The following is a 22,406-nucleotide window of genomic DNA, read 5'->3' as shown; positions in this document are numbered from 1 at the left end:
CTCAAAACAGACAGGCTCCGACTAAATTTATCATGACCAAACAGATAAGTATGTTTAACAGAGAATGCCCATACATTAGACATTACACCACAAAGAACTTATATTAATGTCTTTGTAAGTAATGCTCCTTAAATGAAACAATATTTAGTGTATTGTTGTGTTATATCATTTGGTAGTGAATTCCATTCTTGCATTGCTCTGTGTTACTGAACCTGAAGTGATTTACCTGTTGGTAACATAAAATAACCTCCAGCAGCGTGCCTTGTTGGGTAATGGTGTGTATCTGTACAAAAGGATAGTTTTTTTTGTAAAGATTAAATGGAGTCTTTGTTGTTATGACACTCTCCAAGAAAATGATTAATGAATACAACAATCTATTTTTAAATTCAAACCAAGAGAAAGTGTGCTACACATGCTGCTTTATTTTGGACCAGTTGCAATTTATTCAAATTGCTTTGAGAAATACTGAAACCACAGAGCAGTAATGCAGGTGAGAACAAACCAAGGCCTAAATGGTTTCATTGTTTGTTTTGTTAGATATCTTGCACACTTGTTGATTATGGACACGGAGATTCCCATTTTAGTTAACAGTCACTGGATCTGTCCCATGAAAGTTTATTATCTATAACTAAGTGTGTCTACCTGTTTTATTAACATGTTATTTAATTAGATATTGAGCTTTGGTTTTGAGCTAAAAGAATAAGTGGTTCCTATTACTAGACTAGTGGTTTTGACACATTCAAGTTTGCTACTGCTGATCCAATCTACAGCCACTTTTAACTCCCTGTCCAGATTTGTGTTCAAATCAGTGATTGCACCTTCAGCTAAACATATTTTAGAGTCATCAGCATACATTAAGATGCTTGCCATCTCTAATACTAAAGGAAGGTCATTCCAAAAGATGGTTGTGGAGGCCAAGTTAAATTCATGGATGTTTAAGTTTAATAAATAACTACAGTGTATTTTTATAACAAGTTAGGTAAACAGACAAACAGATAAATAAGTTAATTCATACAAATTTGAATTACTTCATGTTTATTTCATTATAATTAAAAAAGCATTATGTTACTGTCTCTTTAAGAGAAGTAGGTTATTTTAGGTAATATGCCCAGGCATGTTTTTTGTTTTAGTAGAGACTCAATGACGGGCAGAGCCACTCGGTTATCTGACCGTAGTTCAGTTGACTAGGAGAAATAGCTGTGAAAGTTCCTGTAAAAAGTAACTTGTGGCATTAAATTATTGTTTAATCTTTTTACAATCGGAGTCAGGGTGGAAGTTTTTCCTCACGTCACCACACACGAGTCAGCCAAGGCAACACTGAGTTTCTATGAACCACAATGGTGCACAGGAGTGGTCCAAGACAAGTACTTTGAGGCACTCGATGTTTGACAAACCTCTGAGTAGCTTCCATTAAAATACACTGATTGCCTTTTGTCACGTTGTTTGTCCACAATAATGCCAACTACAACATTTTAATTTTTTCAACATTAGCTCGTTATCAATTATATCAAAAGCTGCAGAAAAAACCAGCATGACTGCAGCTATTATTTTCCTCTCCTGCATGTTATGAAACTAATCATCAACCATTTGGGTTAAAGCAGTGGCAGAGGAATATTTTTCTCTTTATGCATGTTGGAAATGAGTGATTAAATTATTATTGAAAAAAAACACTGAATCTGTTCATAAACAATTCTTTCCATGATCTTACCAAGAATTGGTAGTAGACTTATTCGTCTACTATTGGATCCAGAGAACTGCATTTTTGTATTTTTCAGTATTTGTATCTATATAATAGTATAATGTTTTTACTATTTTAATATTTTACAAACATACATTTTCAATTAAACATTGAGTAACAATATGCATGACCATAGGAGCAATTATCAAGCCCTGGTGGTTTATTTTTACAGTTCATTAAAGTTTATTAAAGATTCCACTTTAGCAAAGCTAACTTTCTTAAATACAAAGCTACTCGTTTTACCTTTCATAAACTCTATTATTAATATATATGATGAATCTGTGTTCTTAGGCTGCACAGTGCTTTTTAATTCGTCTATAAAACAACTTTTTAGGTGATTTGCTATATCTTTTGGTTTAGTAAAAAATTCACCTCCACTTTTTCGATAAGATTGGGTGGATTTAATATTTCCTCTTGATGAGGCTGCTGCTCTGAGGTCAGCTGGAGGTCGAACGACAGATCACAGAGCTCCGACATTTCATCTGATCCTTCTGTTGTCTGATTAAAATAAACATACGGTTGTTCAGCCTCAGTCTGTCACCTTCCTCACCTGACATTCAGACTGAACCAGGCTGACACAAGTGTGTGTGTTTAAGTGTGTGTATCTGTGTGTATCTGCAACCTGATGAAAATATATAAATACATTTATGATCATTTGGAGATGACTTGGTTTTATTACTTATTTAATAATGAAACCTGCTAATGGTTATTGTTATTATATGAAGCAGCACGCTGTGTGCTTGCTGGTTGACTGTGTTAGTTCAGGTTGTCAGGTGAGGTGATCAGGCCCACAGTAGTAGTAGTAGGTTGTGTATATTTACCATGAGGTGATGAGGTACTGGGCGAGGTTGATGGCGATGGGCGTGCCACTGATGGTGACGTGTCGGTCACTGCTGCTGTCGATCTGACTGCCGATTTTTATCTGAGCTCCTGAAACCTGCCGGATCTCATTGATCTTGTTGCCCTGACGACCGATGATTGAACCAATTAGCTGCAAGGAGACAAGAGGCACGGGGTTCACACACTTTTTTATTAAAAATATCAAATGATTTTAATGTGTTCATAACTTGTTTGTAGGAGGAGGAGGAAGAGAAGCACAGGGCTATTGTTGGGTGAAACCCTGCTGCTGTCATTTACTGGCGCAGAGCCACGGAGACAGGCTGTGTTTAATCTGAGCTACAGGATGTGATTAAACTGATCTGCCCTGCTCACAGACTCACAGGCACAAACATGTCAGGAACTGATAGTTAGCACTGAAAGCTAGCATAGGCATCTTGTATGTGATTGTCTTCTTAAAGTAGTTTTGTTCAAAATATGTTGTTATTTTTATGACTTTAGCTACAGTCAATAACTAAAGCGCACCTGTAATCTGGATCATTTTAAGTGACATCATCTTCATGACTTGAGTCAATGTATAGATACTCCTGGTCAAATATTACTCCAATACAAGTGAAAGTTGCTCAGTCAAATTATTACTTGAGTTAAAGTACTGGAGTACTTGCTTTTAAAAATACTTAAAAATAAGTATTCAAACTACTTTTTAAAAAAAGGCCCTTTTACACCGCCAGTTCAAGGTGGGATTATTACACCTCTGTTATGTTAATCTGCAGAGAAGTGTAAAAAGGACTAAAAACTCAACATTATTGTATTTTCACAATGCACAAGATCAGTCAAGAATACATGGGTGTACATTCTGCTACATTTTGTCTATTTAGAAAACATTATTTACATTTTTAAACTCACATGCTACAGATTTCCACATTTGCAGCTCCGAGAGAATAGACCGTGATGAAGTTTGTGCGCAGTGAACAGAGCGAACATTTAAAACCATACGAATCATTCTTCATTTCAAAAACCTTAAAAAGTGTTTAAGACATGGCCGTGTCGGCTCAGGTGGAGAATCATCATCCTCCTCTGCCGTAGCCACTAAATGAACTGAGTGACGTTTGCTTAGCATTTGTTTTGCATTCAACCATGGAGATGCGCCATGTACAGGTATGGCAACACCACTAAGACAAACCACACGAAGAACTACACAAACACAGTTAATTGTCTTTGGGATTTTAGAAAACAAAAGAAAATTCATCAGCTGACTTCAGAGCAAAAGTATAGAGTAACAAGAACATTCATAGAATTGTAGTGGAGTCAAAAGTGCGACATTTGTCTTTCAAATGTAGTGGAGTAAAAGTAATACGTTTCCCCAAAAAATAATACTCAAGTAAAATGTACTTAAGTATAGTACTCAAGTAAATTTACTTTGTTACTGTCCTGGAAAACAGTAAAACTGATGAGAAGCAGTTGAACACAGACTGAATGATTCACTGCCTGTGATGGGGGGGCAGAAGATTAGAGGTCAGACCTCCCATCAGCCAACATGTCCATCAAACATCTGATGAACATGATGTCCTTGAACGTGACATCTACCTGTTTACTGTTTCCTTCTCTGAAACAGTCGACTGAGACGTAACTGCAAGTGTCTCATGTTAATACATGTTAATATACGTGTTAATAAATGGGTTTATATGTGTTAATATACGTGTTAATATATGTATTAACATCTGCAGTTCTTTTAGTTTAGTTATTTTATGATGGGCCGTTCACTGATACAGCAATGCTAAAGAGTGGATTTAGTTTAATATATTAAGTATTAATATGTGCACATAATGCTGTTCTTTATATTAACATTCAGCCTAAACAGCAGCACAATCTGGTGTCGCAGCTCGCATGGATTTTATTTCTAGTGGAAGGTTTAAAACTATTTATAAATATGAAACATTTGCTTCCAAGACTTTTTTTGTCTCTGTCTGAATTAAACTGAACGAAACTCATAGGGCCCTATCATCCACACGGCGCAAAGCGCCAAAGCGCGCAGGCCAAGTGTCATTGCTATCTTCCACCCAGCGCAGTGGTCATTTTCACGCCCAGTGCCCACGTTGTGTAAATCACAAGTGATCTTGCGCCTCTGTTAGCGCCCATGGCCGTGTTGGTCTTAAAATGAGGTGTGGTCAGACAAGCGGGTGGCGCATTGCTATCTTGAGGAGACAGAAAGCGACTGTGGCGCAGTCTGTCTCTGCTATTTAGAGGGCCCATTATGGACATTCATCGGAGAGTTCACAACACGAGTCTGCTTGTCACTCACACGGGGACGCACAGCAGCACTTTGACTCATAAGGAAAAAGCAGTATGTTGTTATATGTTGTTTAAGGGGCAGACTGCAAGCTTTGGTTTCCCTCGTCTCCTTAAATCATGATACTGCTTTCGGTTTGTTACCGATCTTGTGTGAAGTGCAGGAAGACGTGGAAAAGCTCACGGCTGCCTCGACACACACCTGCTTCATCTCCACACAACCTGCTTCACCTCAGGGAGATTCCTGCTCCAGCCACTCTCTCTATAATACAGCAGAAACCGAGACACCCCACACACGCAACTAGGAGGTAAATTAATTACCATACTCAAACATAACTCCCTGTGGCACCGACAATCGTGCCCAAAGATATTAAAACACTGTCCAGTTAGTCCCATTAACGCGGAGTGTCCATTACGCACGAGAATACAGCCATGTGATCCAGCAGCAACAATAAGTACACTGAACAAAAATATAAACGCAACACTTTTGTTTTTGCTCCCATTTTTCATGAGCTGAACTCAAAGATCAAAGACTTTTTCTATGTACACAAAAGGCCTATTTCTCTCTCAATCTGTGTTAGTGAGCACTTCTCCTCCGCCGAGATAATCCACCCACCTCACAGGTGTGGCATCTCAAGATGCTGATTAGACAGCATGATTATTGCACAGGTGTGCCTTAGGCTGGCCACAATAAAAGGCCACTCTAAAATGTGCAGTTTTACTGTATTGGGGGAAAACCAGTCAGTGTCTGGTGTCACCACCATGTGCCTCACGCAGTGCAACACATCTCCTTCACATAGAATTGATCAGGTTGTTGATTGTGGCCTGAGGGATGTTGGTCCACTCCTCTTCAATGGCTGCCAAGCTGCTGGATGTTGGCAGGAACTGGAACATGCTGTCGTACACGCCGATCCAGAGCATCCCAAACATGCTCAATGGGTGACATGTCCGGGGAGTATGCTGGCCATGCAAGAACTGGTGTGTTTTCAGCTTCCAGGAATTGTGTACAGATCCTTCCAACATGGGGCCGTGCATTATCATGCTGCAACATGAGGTGATGGTCGTGGATGAATGGCACAACAATGGGCCTCAGGATCTCATCACGGTATCTCTGTGCATTCAAAATGCCATCAATAAAATGCACCTGTGTTCGTTGTCCATAACGCCTGCCCATACCATAACCCCACTGCCACCATGGGCCACTCGATTCACAACCCTGACATCAGCAAACCGCTCACCCACACGACGCCATACACGATGTCTGCCATCTGCCCTGTACAGTGAAAACCGGGATTCATCCGTGAAGAGAACACCTCTCCAAAGTACCAGACGCCATCGAATGTGAGCATTTGCCCACTCAAGTCGGTTACGACGACGAACTGCAGTCAGGTCGAGACCCCGATGAGGACGACGAGCATGCAGATGAGCTTCCCTGAGACGGTTTCTGACAGTTTGTGCAGAAATTCTTTGGTTATGCAAACCGATTGTTGCAGCAGCTGTCTGGGTGGCTGGTCTCAGACGATCTTGGAGGTGAAGGTGCTGGATGTGGAGGTCCTGGGCTGGTGTGGTTACATGTGGTCTGCGGTTGTGAGGCCGGTTGGATGTACTGCCAAATTCTCTGAAACGCCTTTAGAGACGGCTTATGGTAGAGAAATGAACATTCAGTTCACGGGCAACAGCTCTGGTGGACATTCCTGCAGTCATCATGCCAATTGCAGGCTCCCTCAAAACTTGCCACATCTGTGGCATCGTGCTGTGTGATAAAACTGCACATTTTAGATCGGCCTTTTATTGTGGCCAGCCTAAGGCACACCTGTGCAATAATCATGCTGTCTAATCAGCATCTTGATACGTCACACCTGTGAGGTGGATGGATTATTTTCGGCCCATCCAGTCAGTCTGGTTCTGCTCGAGGTTTCTGCCTGTTAAAAGGAAGTTTTTCTGCCAATGTGTCGAATGTTGCTAAGTGCTACTCATGGTGATTCATGTTGGGCCCCTCTTTAAATAACAGAACAAAGAGACAGTCTTTTTGCGAAATGTCCTTGGATAACTTTGATTATGATTTGGCGCTATACAAATAAAATTTGATTGATTGATGGATTATCTCGGCAAAGGAGAAGTGCTCGCTAACACAGATTTAGACAAATTTGTGAACAATATTACAGAGAAATAGGCCTTTTGTGTTCATAGAAAAAGTCTTAGATCTTTGAGTTCAGCTCATGAAAAATGGGAGCAAAAACAAATGTGTTGCATTTATATTTTTGTTCAGTGTAAATAAACATTTACAGCCGACCTTTCTTTGATGGTCAGCACACAGAACTTTAATAAACATCAGATCCTGTCTGTCTGGAGATTCAAATCATTAATGCTGAGCCTCGTGCATAAATGTAAACAGCATGACTCTTTTCATGTTAGTTCCTGCTGGGCAGTGGGATCGCTTCAGTGGCTTCAACATCAATCTGTGCTTCGACATGTGTGGTACAGTGACCTGTGTGTTTTCTGCGTGTGCAGGGGCACAGTGGAAAGAAATAAGTTGAATATGCTGGTCGGGGTCCGGTTTATATAAGAAGAATGACTGAAATCCGACGTGTAAATATCAACACGCCTGCCTGCAGGCACATCGTGCTCTTAAAGGGAATGAGAGCTGACACTCTGATTGGTTTGATTCATGTTATGCCGAAAATGCGCCTATGGGACTATCCAGGGACTTAAACCAACCTCTCTGCGCCTTGCGCCTTGGTTTGTGATCAGATTGTGCGCTGTGTAACTAGCAAAAGCAGAGAGCAGCAGAGAGCACCACCACTGACACCAGACTGCATCCTGTGGTGTTGCTGTAGACTAAATACTACATGCATTGTGACTGATGGTAGTTTTAAAAGGTTAAAGCAAGAGCTGCTCAAACACAGATCTTATAGCATCTTATAAGTTAACCAATATACAGTAGGTCCAGGAGACATAAAGAGGACATCTACAGTTAGAGGACTCACATCATTTGGAATGAGTAGCTCCTGAGACGTCATCTGAGAGGATGTGTCTACCCCTCCTACAAGAGAGAAAGACAGACAGACGGGGGGGGGGGGATCAAATGTGAAATCAAACACTGATGATGTCACAAATATATACAAATTGATGATGTCACATAAATAAGAAGAAACACTGACGACGTGACATAAATAAAAGACTAAACATTAAAACTACAAGCAACCATGGCAACAAATTGATGTGATATTTGATTTCTCTTAAACATCCTCTTCCTCTTTTTTCATTTATTAAATGTGAACAGACAAAAGTATCTCAAGGAACTCGAGGAAACAACAACGGAAAAAAAGGTTGGGAGGCTCATTTCACAGCCTAAAGACAGGACTGCTTCTCCTCTGCACCTCCTGTTCTCTCTCTGTCCCTCCTCTGCACCTCCTCTGTTCTCTCTGTCCCTCCTCTGTTCTCTCTCTGTCCCTCCTCTGCTCTCTCTGTCCCTCCTCTGAACCTCCGCTGTTCTCTCTGTCCCTCCTCTGCACCTCCGCTGTTCTCTCTGTCCCTCCTCTGCACCTCCTCTGTTCTCTCTGTCCCTCCTCTGTCCCTCCTCTGCACCTCCTCTGCTCTCTCTGTCCCCCCTCTCTTCTTCCTCTCCGTCTGTGTAAAGTCATGCAGGAGGAGTGGTGAAGTCGTTTAGTGGAGGTAGTAACAGAGAACAAACACCGTCTGTGTAAAGGGAGGAGCTGGCAGGACAGAACAGTGCTCTGTGTGTGTGTGTGTGCGTGTGTGTGTGTGTGTGTGAGTGAGAGAGTGTGTGTGTTAGAGTGAGAGTGTATGTGTGTACACACCAGGTAGAACCTGAGCAGCTGATTGGCTGATGGAGGTGAGGCCCTGCTGCTGCAGTGAAAGCTGGTGGAGTTTTGCCAACTGAGAGAAGAGCAGAGAAAGAGTTATATGAAACGCTAATATTTTTAGAGAGGTGATGGAGGTAAAGTAAACTAGACGTTTACTTTGAGGATTTTAAAGAAGTTTTAAAGAACAAGTTTTTTTTTACAACAAGGAAATCAGGAAAGAGAGACAAGCCCATTTCTCAAAGATCATTTTAGAAAATCAAAATGATAGAGAAGTGTTTTTTACTACAATTGACAAACTTTTAAATCCATCCTGTTAAAGGAAAAATAAGTTGTAAATGATATCAGAAGGATTTTAGATTCTAACATAGTGACAATCCTCTTTCTTTTAGACCTCAGCGCAGCGTTTGACACCATCAACCATGAAATTTTGATTAACAGACTTGAGAAATGTGCGGGTCTCTCTCACCGTGTTTTAGCCTGGTTTAACTATGGTATTCCTCAGGGAAGTATTCTTGGACCTATTTTATTTTCTTTATATATGCTCATCTCACAACCCAATGTCAATTATCATTTTTACGCACGACGACTCACAATTGTACAAAAACTGAATGAGGAAAAAACAGGAATTCTTTTAGTAGGAGCCAAAGCGGCCAGAGAAAAACTACAACATATGCGGTTTTAACAACAGGTCGAGCACAACGTTACAAACGTGGGAGTTGTTTTAGATTCCGATTTTCATTTGAATTCTCATTTTAACAAGGTCATAAGTACATTGTTTTATCATTTAAGAAACATTGCTAAAGTTAGACCTTTTTTAAATGGTAAATGGTAAACGTATATATAGGGTATAAGGTTTAATTTTTACTCATGCTTTTATCACTCGCCGAATTGACTACTGCAACTCCCTATTTACAGGTTTACCTAAAAAGTCTATCAAGAAACTACCACTCATTCAAAACACGGCAGCAAGAATTTTAACAAGAAAAAAGAAAACCGATCATGTAACTTTAATTGTTTTTAAAGCTTCACACGACCTTGCTCCCCCTTATATTTCAGATCTACTTTCTTATGGTCATGTAAGATCACTGAGGTCCTCGAGTGCTTCCCTTTAAATGTTCCCACTGTGTCACACACAAGCACCGGAGAGAGAGCTTTCTGTTTTTATGCACCTAAATTGTGGAACTCGCTGCCTCCTGACATCAAAAATGCAAGCTCTCTGGGTGTTTTTAAAAGTAAGGTAAAAACATATCTTTTTTATCAGGCTTTTAACCTGGAGTAATTTTATAGCCATTCACTATGTCTTTATCGTTTTTAACAATAGTCTTATGTCTGGTATTTATTCTGTCCTACTCAACTTTAAATTTATTGTATTGATTCCTAATATCTTTTATATATAAAAGATATTTATGTATTAATTTGATCTTTTTCATTGCATTTTAATAATCTTTTATAATTTTATTATATTTTTATTTCCTGTTTTATCGTCTACTGCTGTCAATTCCTGTTTTTATCTACTGTCTGTTTATTCTTTTGTGAAGCGCTTTGGGCTGCATGCTTCATGTATGAAAGGTGCTAAATAAATAAAGCTAAATTGAGTTGAGTTAAGATGTAAATAATTTCCTCATTAACAGAGAAAACAAAGAGTGAAACACAGTTAAATTAGACATTTAAACTCTGTGTGCTTTTACCTCTGAATGTGGAATGTGTCCGTAGTGACTCTGAACTGCAAATGTCTGAAAAAGAAGAAGAATAATGATGTCAGTAAAGTTAAAATCTACATGAATAAGCATGGTTTTAAGCATCCAGTTAATGCTGTACCTGGAGGCATCAAGTGGTATAAAGATTTTTTTGTTTTTTGCCTTTATTTAAAGGACAGCTGAAGAGAGACAGGAAATGTGGAGAGTAGAGAGTGGGGGATGACATGAACCAAATGGATGGGCAGACCAGGAGTTCAACCTGCGTCAAGGACTACAGCCACTATACATGGGGTGTCTGCTCTACCAACTGAGCTAAACCAGCGCCCCGGTATAAAGGTTTTTAACATTTTATTTTTCATTGCCGTGGATGCACTGATGAGTTAATAGGGAGCTATTGTATTCAATCCTGAGGGAGACAGAAAGCTAGTGTTGTAAATGAAGGATGGTTGTGATGTGTTCATACTTTTGCACTCTCATCAGGACCCTAGCAGCGCTGTTTTACAATGTTACAAGTGAATTTAGCAGAAGCTTTTCTCCAAAGTGACGTACATCTGAGAGTTAATACAACACAGGCAACGATCAAGACAGGAGGGAACGACGTCAGTAAGAGCCAACAAGCTTCAGGTGTGATCGGACACTGGTGCTGACAGGCAGAGCACAGGGCTTTAAAAAAATAAAATAAAAATCATCATGAAAATCCTAGTCAGCATAAACTACATCCTCGATGTCATCATCATCAACAGCATCAATATCATTAAGGTCAGAGGTGTTCATAAAGAGCTGGGTCTGTAACTTCTTCTTAAAAAAAAGGGACTCTGCAGACCAAATGGAGTTTGGTAGCTCGTTCCACCACCGGGGGGCGACAGAGAGAGTCTAGTTAGAGACTTAGGGCCCTGTTGTGATGGGAGTACCAGGAGCCTTTCATTGGCAGAGCGTAGTGGGAGGGACTGAGTGTAAACCTGGACGAGGGCGTTCAGGTAGGCAGGAGGGATACGAACAGTGGAGGGATACGAGCAGTGAAGTGATATGAACAGTGGAGGGATATGAGCAGTGGAGTGATATGAACAGTGGAGGGATATGAGCAGTGGAGTGATATGAACAGTGGAGTGATATAAGCAGTGAAGTGATATGAACAGTGGAGGGATATGAACAGTGGAGGGATATGAACAGTGGAGGGATATGAGCAGTGGAGTGACGAGCCGTTCTGAATGTGTTGGAGCTTCTGGAGGCTCAGGTCAGGGATCCCGATCAGGATAGGTGCCTCAAACCCGGGTAGGGCAAGCTAACTGATGGTTAACATTATAGCAAAAAGCTAACCCGTGGTTAGCATGCTAGCGCAAAGGTAGCAGTGATGCTGTCTGTGTTAGCTCGGCTGGGTGGGCGTGTTCTCGCACGAGAGAGTGACAATGAGCTTCTGGTGACGAAGAGCCCAGGAGGAGGGGCCCAGTTTGAATGCATTGCTGATAAAGTGCAATGAAAAATCCTACTTATTATACTTTTAAGCATCGGGGAGGGTGAGTGAGGGATGGAGTTTTCTGATGTTCCTGAGGCGTTAGAAGGAGTTCCTCTGCAGATGTTTAATGTGGGCCTCAAAGGTCAAATGAGGGTCAATTTTACACCCAGGTTGGTGCATAATGATGAAAGGGGAATGTCCTGGTCAGAAAAGGATATACCGGTTATGATGGATGATTGGACTTGGTGTGAAATGCCAACTAAAATCACTTCAGTTAAGGAGCTGTTCGGTTGCAAGTTATGTTTCATCCACGCCTTTATCTCCTCCAGACACGTGGTCAGTGAAGACGATGGTGGCATGGCTCCAGAGGGTTGGGTCAGTTTTAAGGTAGAGTTGAGTGTCATCAGCCTAGCCATGGAATGATGATGACACAGCCAAGGGGTAGGGAGGCCTAGGACCGATCCTTGAGGGACCCCACAGGTGACAAGGTGTGTCCGGGTGCGCCTCCCAATGCCACAAATTCTGATCTTCCAGAGAGGTAGGATTGAAACCAGCTTAGGGCAGAGTTACAGTCTAAGAGTGCAGTGCAGACGGTTTAAGAGGATGAGAAAAGGTTTTGGAGTCATCATCAGCTGCCATCAACAGGTCATTTGTGACCATGACCAGGGCTGTTTTAGTGCTGTGGGCGGAGCGGAAACCAGACTGGATTTTCTCAGAGAGGTTGTTGAAATTTTTAGATTTGGCTTTTAGGATTGGTATGGCAAGATAGTAATGACAGCTCCATTGAAATGACCTTGTGGTAGGATATGCCTAATCATAAACTTGCAGATTGTTAATGGAAGCAGAGTCGGTGATGACCAGATCGAGGTTGTACCCCCTACAGTGTGTGAGGTTGAGGCAGTCCAATAGTTGCAGAAATTTAGCGACAGAGTGGCAGGAGGGGGTCAACATGAATGTTCATATCTCCTAGTATTACAACATTGGCAGATGTTGTGCAGAGTGTTGCAAGAAGGCCATGCATCTCTGAGATGAAGGCTGAGTTTGGTTTGGGTGGCCGGTAGACGAGAAGAATTGTCATAGGGAAGGAGGGTTTACATTTAAATGCAAGGCATTCCAGTGAGGACAGCAGAGGCAGTGGGAACAATTCCAGGTCATTGAGGTGAATAGCAACTAAGTCAGCACCATGACCAGTGCCACTTTATCACAAAACTTCTTAAAAACTTCAGAAGGGTAGCCATCCGGGGCTTTACTACTCTGCTTTGACTAAATTGCTTTTATTATTAATTAAATAATAGTAAGTAATAATAATAGTGGTAGTGTCAGACGGAAAGTCTGATTTATAAAGGGTAGAGTAGAATGATTTAAACGTTTCATTGACATTAGTTGGGTCGGACAACAAATTGCCAGAGGAGTCTCTAATTTGAGGAATCAAACGCGACGCAGCTTGATGCTTTAACTGGTGTGCGAGCAGACAATTGGCCTTTTCTCCATGTTCATAGTAGTGCCCACGGTACTGTAAAAGCATACACTCTGCTTGTTTAGTTGAAAGCAGATCAAATTCAGCTTGGAGGCTCATGCGTTTCTTATATAGCTCAGGGGTGGGATATGTAGTGTATTGGTGGTCTAGGTTAAGGATAGAGCCAGTAAGTCTTTTTTCGCTTTATTTTGCTTGGTAAGGTTAGCAGAATGAGAAATGATTTGACCTCTAAGACAGGCTTTTCATGACTCCCATATTAGAGAGTGCGAAGTCAGATCAGTTTTGTTAATAGTAAGGAATGTGTCAATCAAGGAGGAAAGATAATCGTAAAAGGATTTATCTAAGAGGAGGAGAGAGTTAAACCTCCATGTAGGCCTAATTTTGTGATGTGACGGTAAGGATACATCAAGAGCCAAAGGGGCATGATAACTTATAACTATTGCTAGGTATTCTGTGGAGATCACACAGGGAAGGAGACTGCCGTCAATAAGAAATAGTCAATTCTGGTGTAGGAACACTGTACAGGTGAAAAAAAGGAAAACTCTTTCACAAGTGGATTTCGGAATCTCCATGGGTCAGCATAGCCATTCTGAAGCATAAAATCTGAAAGTGACTGACATCCCAGAGGGAGATGTTGTCTTGGGGTTGGAACGGTCCAACTGTGGATCTATGCATTAATAGGTGAGTATTCAAACAAGGAAGACGACTCAGTAGATTATTTGCAAAACCCACATCATCAAAGTTGGGGGCAAACACATTCACAAGCAGCACTGGGGTCTTGAACAGCAAGCCCTCAACTATCAACTATCTCCCCTTAGGATCGGAAATAGTGTTAGTGGAAATAAATTTCATTCTCTTGTGGATCAGTATAGCCACACCCCTGGACTTAGAATTAAATGTGGAATGAAAAACCTGATTGGCCCATGACTTTCGTAACCTAGAGGCGCATATGTGTTTCCTGAATGAAGGCTATGTCTGTTTTTAAATGTTTGAGATGCGACAGGGAATTGGAGATTGTAGTAACTCTGGGCTTCATTCGGACAGTCGAAAGTACTCTTCACCCCATGGTGATCCACACGCAGGCGGGCGGGGAACAGGAGAGACAACTTAACGTTCTTCTCATACAGGATAAATTTAATGTGGGCAAAGGAAGCTTGTTTTTTTGCAACACTGGTAGTCATGTCGGGAAGAATGTAGACATTATGCCCATGGTACTGGAGCTGGTGTTGGTCCCTCCCTCGTCCCAGGATGCATTCTTTATCATGAAAATAGTGAAATCTGACAATAAACACCCTTGGCTTTGCATCTTCTTTTCCACTTGCAGCATGGGATGGGCCAATGCGATGCGCTCTCTCGAGGGACAATGGAGAAGCGGACAAATTATACTATGGTCCGATAGCGCTGTCTCCACATCCGATAGTCTCAGGGCGTGGGCCTCCATGGTGGTTTTAATCTCGTCCAGTGAGTTGGAAAGAGGTTTCAGTGCCTCGTCAATAGCTGTTTTAATTGTTGAAGTCAAGTCAGCAACCAATAGTGAGCAAAGTTTTTCCAGGTCTTGTGGTAGGTCGGAGCCATGACAGTCCAATAACATGGCTGTTGCTTCACCCGAGCAAACTTTTTGACGCTTTGGATTTAGAGCGGCTTGCCATGGTGGTAAAAGACCCAAGCGTGGTCTATGTCCACAGCTGGTAAAGTCCAGAATAGTTGACACAGTTTAGATTTTAGGCCAGCACGCTAAATACGAAATTAGTCGGGAGCCTCTCAGACTGTGTCTCCCCACGATCACATCTTAACCGGAAGTCCAACCAGAAGTGGCTGGACTTTTATGATAGTTTTAAGAATTCTAGCCAAGCAAAATTGACTTACCCCATTGTCAGACTTTTTTGCTCAATATAAAACAATTTTACTACATTTAAGATTATTTGACTTATTTCTAGTTGGGCTGTTTTTGCAGTGAAATTGTTAAAGAGAAGTGTGATAATGTAAGTTAAAGATTTAGACAGAGTTATAAAACATGAAGTGAAAGTGACGTCACACAGTCACATGATCTCTATGTTTGTAAAGGCAACAACCTCAAAATATTTAAAGATAGAAACAGTTTGAACCTCGTCTGACGTGAAACCCTGACTGAGGTTCACGTCTGATGAATGACGTTTTATCTGATTACAGTGACACAGTGGCTGTTATAGACTGACCTCAGACCTGTCAGTTATTGATGGTTTAATCTGAACATGCTGACCTGTCCTTCACATGGAAGATAACCAAACAGTAAGTGAGCAGCTTATGTGTCACTGAAACCTCAGACAGACTCATTTTATTAAATATATAGATTATAGTATGGTATAGTGTAGTATGTAGTATATGTACAGTACATATTTTAAAGAGCTGAGAAAATGTTTTATTTGTAAAAAGTACAGCATGTATTTATTATGTGATGATTATTGAGCTGCTCTAAAATAAAACAGGTCCGATTCCTCCTCATGTTGTTGAATCAAATAAATAAAACAATATTTAGTCAACGTTAATGTGCAGGGCCGGCTCTGGACCTTTTCGGGCCCAAGGAGAGTTTAGAATTTGGCGCCCCCCGTAGCAAATGTTATGATATCATTTTTTTATATTGCATTCCAGTGTGCGACGGTTATCCAGAAGAGACCTGAAAAATAAATACACTGCATAGATCTGGCATCATGCTTCGTAACCAAATGGCAAATTAAGCCAGCGAGCCAGCAAATCATCACAAGCATCAGCGAACATTAGCCAGGCGGGGCGGCTGCAGAGAGCTGCGATGAAGTACTTCTACTGTGAGAGAAAAAACATTGCACCTTTGAGAGAACGCTGCACTCAGGTTTTGTTTCTATGACAACAATAAGTTTTACTTACAACAGAGCTAACAACAAGCTTACAATTGCGTAGCAAGAAAGCCATTTATATAGGTTTTTTGCTAAGTAAGAAAGATTCAGGTGTTTCTTCTTTGTTTTACCTGCATCATTTATCTTTGTATCCAATACAGATCAATAGAGATCAGTACTGTGCTGGATATTAAGAATATATTAGATTAAAAGACAATAACTGACATCTTTGATGTTGTAGAAGCTCTGCAGTGAGTGGAGCATTTTCAAATGGTTTTCTGTAGATGTTTTAAATTCTGAATCAATGCATCCAGTTATTAAATGAAAACAGGCCGAGATGAAGTGACCTTTGACCCCCCTCCACTCACCTGCTGCAAGTCGACTCCTCCCTGTGACACTGAGAACAGCGGGTGAGAGCTGAAGTCTGAGGCCTCAAACACCTGAAAACAGAGACACAAACAACAGGGTGGACAAATGAACTCACATACTTTCTGGCTGTGTACAATAATATAAACCTTCTGGGGAAAGGTTTCTATCTTAAAAATGTTGTGCTGAGATTCCCAGGGACCCCCGGATCGTGTACCTGAGCCTGATTCCCAGTGACATAACACCAAAGATCATCTACCTATTTAAAATCCTGATACTTGCATATAAAAAGGCCATCACAAGACACTGGCTGAAACAGGAACAGACTCAGCCCTCACAGCCTGGCCATCGAGACAGGTAGACACAGACGCACCTGGCTGCCCAGAGAGGACAGACATTATTTAATGTGCAATTACACTGTTATCAACTGTTGCTTTATTCATCTTTTTTTAAACATACACTATTTTTACACACACACACACAAACACACACACACACAATCACAATCAATCACAATCAATTAGGAGGAGCAAAGTTCTGGTTTTTCTCACTTTTTGTCTTTTTATTCAGGTGATTATATTGAAGCACCTTATGTCAATGACCATTTTACTATTTCCAGCAACTGACAAAAACAAGTAATAAAAAAATGTGACATTTCTGACCCCCTTTAAATTGTTCCGTCGAACCTATAGCCAATCGTTTGCCTCTGCGTAGAGGAGCTGTTGATCACAGTCTGTCGATCCACACAGACTAACAAAGGTGACAAACATTTAGCTTCACTGCATCGTGGACTGAAAACAGAGCATAGGAAAAGCTAGCGTGTGTTGAATGAACTTTAAGTGAGCTAAAAGTAGAATTTCACTGTCCCCGAAACGATTTGCTGGCAAATGTTTGTCGAACTTTGCCAGCCCGGCCGCCTCACGCTAGCTTTATGTTTTTATTTAATTTTATTATTTTATATTATTAAAGTATATTATTATTATAATTATTATTATTTATGTATTCATTTATTCATGTCATGTATTAATTTTTTCCTTTCCCTTATTCCTTATGTTTTTGCAATCATTGATCATGTAATTGACCATGTAATCTATCATGTGATTGATCCTGTGACTGATCATGTGATTGATCCTGTGATTGATCATGTGATTGATCCTGAGATTGATCATGTGATTGATCCTGTGACTGATCATGTGATTGATCCTGTGATTGATCATGAGATTGATCCTGAGATTGATCATGTGATTGATCCTGTGATTGATCCTGTGACTGATCATGTGATTGATCTTGTGAGTGATCATGTGATTGATCCTGAGATTGATCATGTGATTGATCCTGTGACTGATCATGTGATTGACCATGTAATCTATCCTGAGATTGATCATGTGATTGATCCTGTGATTGATCATGTGATTGATCCTGTGACTGATCATGTAATTGACCATGTAATCTATCCTGAGATTGATCATGTGATTGATCCTGAGATTGATCATGTGATTGATCCTGTGACTGATCATGTGATTGACCATGTAATCTATCCTGAGATTGATCATGTGATTGATCTTGAGATTGATCATGTGATTGATCCTGTGACTGATCATGTGATTGACCATGTAATCTATCCTGAGATTGATCATGTGATTGATCCTGTGATTGATCATGTGATTGATCCTGTGACTGATCATGTAATTGACCATGTAATCTATCCTGAGATTGATCATGTGATTGATCCTGTGATTGATCTTGTGAGTGATCATGTGATTGATCCTGTGATTGATCTGGTGACCTGGTGTGGTGAGAACAACCTGGAGCTTAATGCTCTGAAGACAGTGGAGATGGTTGTGGATTTTAGAAAGACAGCAGCCACACCCGCCCCCATCACCATCAGCGACTCCACTGTTTCCACTGTAGAGTCTTTCTGCTTCCTGGGGACCATCATCAGCCAGGACCTCAGGTGGGGGCTGAACATTGGCTGCCTCATCAAAAAGGGACAGCAGAGGATGTACTTCCTGCGGCAGCTGAAGAAGTTCAACCTGCCAAAGACAATGATGGTGCACTTCTACACCGCCATCGTTGAGTCCATCCTCACCTGCTCCATCACCGTCTGGTACGCTGCTGCCACTGCCAGGGACAAGGGCAGGCTGCAGCGTATCATCCGCTCTGCAGAGAGGGTGATCGGCTGCAATCTGCCATCTCTCCAGGACCTGTACACCTCCAAGAAGTGCAGGTAAGATCGAGGCTGACCCGTCTCACCCCGGACACAGTCTCTTTGAGACCCTCCCCTCTGGCAAAAGGCTGTGCTCCATCAGGACACAGGAACAGTTCTTCCCCTCTGCTGCCAGACTCGTCAACAGTGCAATCAACCCGATTCTGATTCTCAAAGTATCTCTGTTTCAGCTTTTATTTTGTACATTTTTCCCTGCTCAAAGTCTGTCAGGTTTCCTCACTGGGATCTTTATGAAATGCTTAAAAACATGCATGTTATAAATTGATTAAAGGTAATTTAATAAAGATTTTTCTTACATATAAAATCATAAATCACTCAGATTGTCGTGTTTTCACAGTTTTTCCTTATTTTTTTCAGAGTTGTTCCTCGTCTGAATCCAGGGTCTGAGGGTTCCTGAGCTTTTATACTTGCAGTAAAATATCACACTCAAAGCCATGTCTGGTAGAATGCCTGTAATTATAACGAATTCATGTCAATCTGAGTAAAATGAACTGATTAACGAAACCTCTAAAGCAGAAACATGATGATGTGTTAATGAATTATTGAATATAATAATAATTTATCTGCTGAACTGCAAACTAAAGAACACCTGACATAAAACATGAATCATCTCCTTCGTCCATCCATTGCTCCACCTTCACCTCCACCCTCCTCTTCACCATCATTCATTTCTCCTTCTCACCATCCCCCATTTATCTATCCCACCCAGTCATCCTCCCCCACCCTCCTCTCCCCCATCATCTATGAAGCTCACATTTCATCCACTTATTCTCTCTCTCTCTCTCTCTCTCTCTCTCTCTCACTCTCCCTCTTTTCCTCCTCCTACTTCTCCTCCAGATGCAGACCTCCTACTCCTCCTACTTACCCATACACTTTATATTTTATATTCTCACTTATATTTGAGCTGTTGTTTGTTTTTTGTACTATTTGTATTGTACTGTATTTTTTTGGGCGCTATCTGGCTCTGTAATTTCCTTCAGGATTAATAAAGTTTTATCTTATCTTACTTCTCCCCCAAAGACCTCCGCCTCCTCCTCCTCCTCTTACCTGGTTTCCTGCCAGCAGCACTGTTCCTGCAGTCGGACTTGGTCGATAAGGAATCGTTGCTCCCTTTGGTGGAGACTGAAAAAGAGGAGGGATGGAGAAGGGATAAATGAGGGGAAGAGCAGGGATGAAGGAGGGATTGAGGGGGGATGGAGGAGGAAAAGAGGAGTGATGAAGAGGGGGTGAAGGAGGGGAAAAGGAAGGATAAGGGATAGATTGAGGAGGGAGGGATGAAGGAAGGATAAGGGATAGATCGAGGAGGGATTAAGGAGGGGAAGAGGAGGGATGAAGGAGGGATTGAGGGGGGATGGAGGAAGGATGAAGGAGGTATGTGTAAATGCTCAAATATAATATCACTGCCCCATCATCAGAGCACCATATATTTATTCATACACACGTGAGCAAGTTTTTATCAGATGTGTATTAGTGAAGCTCGATCAATATATTTCATTAAAAAGACGTAAACAGGAAGTGTTTCACCACTCTCTCTCTCCCACCTCCCTCTCACCATCTGCTCACAGAGCTCCTAAATTAGGAGGTAGGTGGTAGGTGGAAGGAGTAGGAGAAGGTAGGAGTAGGTGGTGCTTAGTTCAGGTTCATCTCTTGTCTTTAACATCACCTGCTCCAGAGCAGGTCAGGTGTTCAGCATAAGAATTGAACCACGTTCGTAGTACTGTAAACCCGGAGTTGACCCTGAAGTTACCTCGATAACCGCAAATCCTGCTTCATAGTGCACCCCCCTGGACTTGAGTTTACTCTACGATCGGAATATTTTCATGAAAAAAGTTTTAACAGAAACAAAACAACAGAAAAAGAACAAAATAACATTGAATAAAAAGTTATTTAATCTCTGATTAAAGATGGGCAGATAATTTGTTATCAATATTAATAATAATAATAATAATAATAACTGTTATTATTATTGTTTCTTTGATCAAAGGTTAGTTTTTATTAGTGTAACGCAGGGAGACATCAGTCCAGAGGAGATGAAAGGCTTGTGATTTCAAATCAAACAGTTTGATCAATGGGCGGAGCTTCCCACATCAAACATGAAAGTTAAAGAGTTTATTAAGATCAGGACTTTAATTTCTTTGCTCGGTCTTCTCGGATTAAGCGGATTTAAAGGCATGCAGACATCATCACAGAGCAAAAATAAATGAATCAGCTCTCCGACAGTCAGCATCCTATCATATCAAAGGCAATGTGGAAATGTTTGTTTACTGTTTGTTGAGCGTAAAAAATGAATCCGGTGGACGAGAGCTGAGTGAATGTAACATTTTTGTCTGTGACGGTGATTGAAAGGTTTAAAACATGAGCTAAAACAGAGAGAAGAGTTGAATCATCATGTTCTAACTGCTGGAAATAAGAAAACGTTTCATATGAACTGAGATTATTGTAAATGCTGTGTGCACTGTGTCTCTGCTGCCCTCCAGTGGTCAGTAGGTGATTGACTGTATGAAAAGAAACGTCTTTTATGCAGCAGAAAGTTTGTAAATTATCCTCATGGGCATCAAGTCAGAAAGCATTTATCAGACAGGGAACTTCAAACTTGTACAGCACAGAGACTCCGCCCCAGGGTAACTGAGCCCCACTCTTGTTGGCTTGTTGACTCCAGCTGTTTCTACTTCATTTGCCAAGGACAATCTGCCCAGAGTGCGGAAGAATCCGTTCACGGATCCGTCTTTGTTTGCGCTGAGGATCAGGTCAAGGATCGTGCCAAACATCAGACTAAACACACGCTGAACACTACCGAGCGCGAGCCCAAGTAAGAGGCTTTGGTCTGGGCAGATATATTGTTATTGTTGTTATTGTTATTGTATTGATATTGTGTAACTGCTGCTTTTTGTTTTATTGTTGACGGACTGCTGTGTCCCATTTATGTATGTTTGTTTTAACTCAACCACCACACTAAGATCAGTAAGCTGCCTTCATCAGTTAAAAGTCCAGTGCCACAGCTGATCTGCCGGGTTTCTGCACGATATAGTTACAGTTACTGAGTCTTATCTCTGTAAGTGCCAGCTGCTTTGTTTTGCCTCTCAGGGATCTCTTTCTCCTTTTACTAACCCGTGCAGATAGACACACACACATTCCTGCTTCGGTAACTCACACACACTTTAAGGCCCGTTCAGATCAATGATTCGCAACGCGACGAAACGGTTTTAGAATGTTGCAGAGAATCTTGCAGCGGTGTGAAGTGGTTAGTTGCAGAGCGTCTGAAGCTGTTGCCTGAAGTTGCAAAAGATTTGACTTGTCAAATCGCCAAATGCAGTTTTCGAACAGAATGATGTACCGAACATGAAAATGGTGACAGTGTAAATTAGGTCAGTCTGACACACACACGCTCTCTGTACTCATTTGTTTCTGTGTGTTTCTGAGTGTGGTTTCTACAATGAGTATAAGAAAATATAAAAACATTAAACCCCTAACCTCTAACCCTAACCCTATATACAATAATAATAATATCAATAATAATGAACATTAACTGCTGATATTCAGTCCAAAAGTTCTTAAATACAAAGATAAACTGAAACGACGAATAGTCAACCAACGGTCCTCCAAACTTTCAGGGAGTGTCATCAAATAGCTAACTCTGGCTGTTATC

General features: G+C 41.1%; 1 protein-coding gene across 1 annotated transcript in view; it reads right to left on the bottom strand.

Moving 5' to 3' along the window:
* Positions 1-22,406, bottom strand: part of LOC138605850 (poly(rC)-binding protein 4-like) — a 45,321-nt gene that overhangs the window by 9,388 nt on the left and 13,527 nt on the right. Inside the window, exons 7-12 of the mRNA XM_069678303.1 lie at positions 19,808-19,882; positions 16,536-16,607; positions 10,380-10,424; positions 8,686-8,764; positions 7,852-7,907; positions 2,560-2,729 (exon numbers count right to left, since the gene is read on the bottom strand). Of these exons, the coding sequence (XP_069534404.1) occupies positions 2,560-2,729; positions 7,852-7,907; positions 8,686-8,764; positions 10,380-10,424; positions 16,536-16,607; positions 19,808-19,882 (497 nt within the window). The remainder of the gene's footprint in view (positions 1-2,559; positions 2,730-7,851; positions 7,908-8,685; positions 8,765-10,379; positions 10,425-16,535; positions 16,608-19,807; positions 19,883-22,406) is intronic.

The sequence above is a fragment of the Semicossyphus pulcher genome, unplaced genomic scaffold, assembly GCF_022749685.1.
Source record: "Semicossyphus pulcher isolate SPU_LCO1_2020_fin unplaced genomic scaffold, fSemPul1.0.p SCAF_3, whole genome shotgun sequence".
Taxonomy (NCBI): Eukaryota; Metazoa; Chordata; class Actinopteri; order Labriformes; family Labridae; genus Semicossyphus; species Semicossyphus pulcher.
This window is presented reverse-complemented; position numbering and strand designations above follow the sequence as displayed.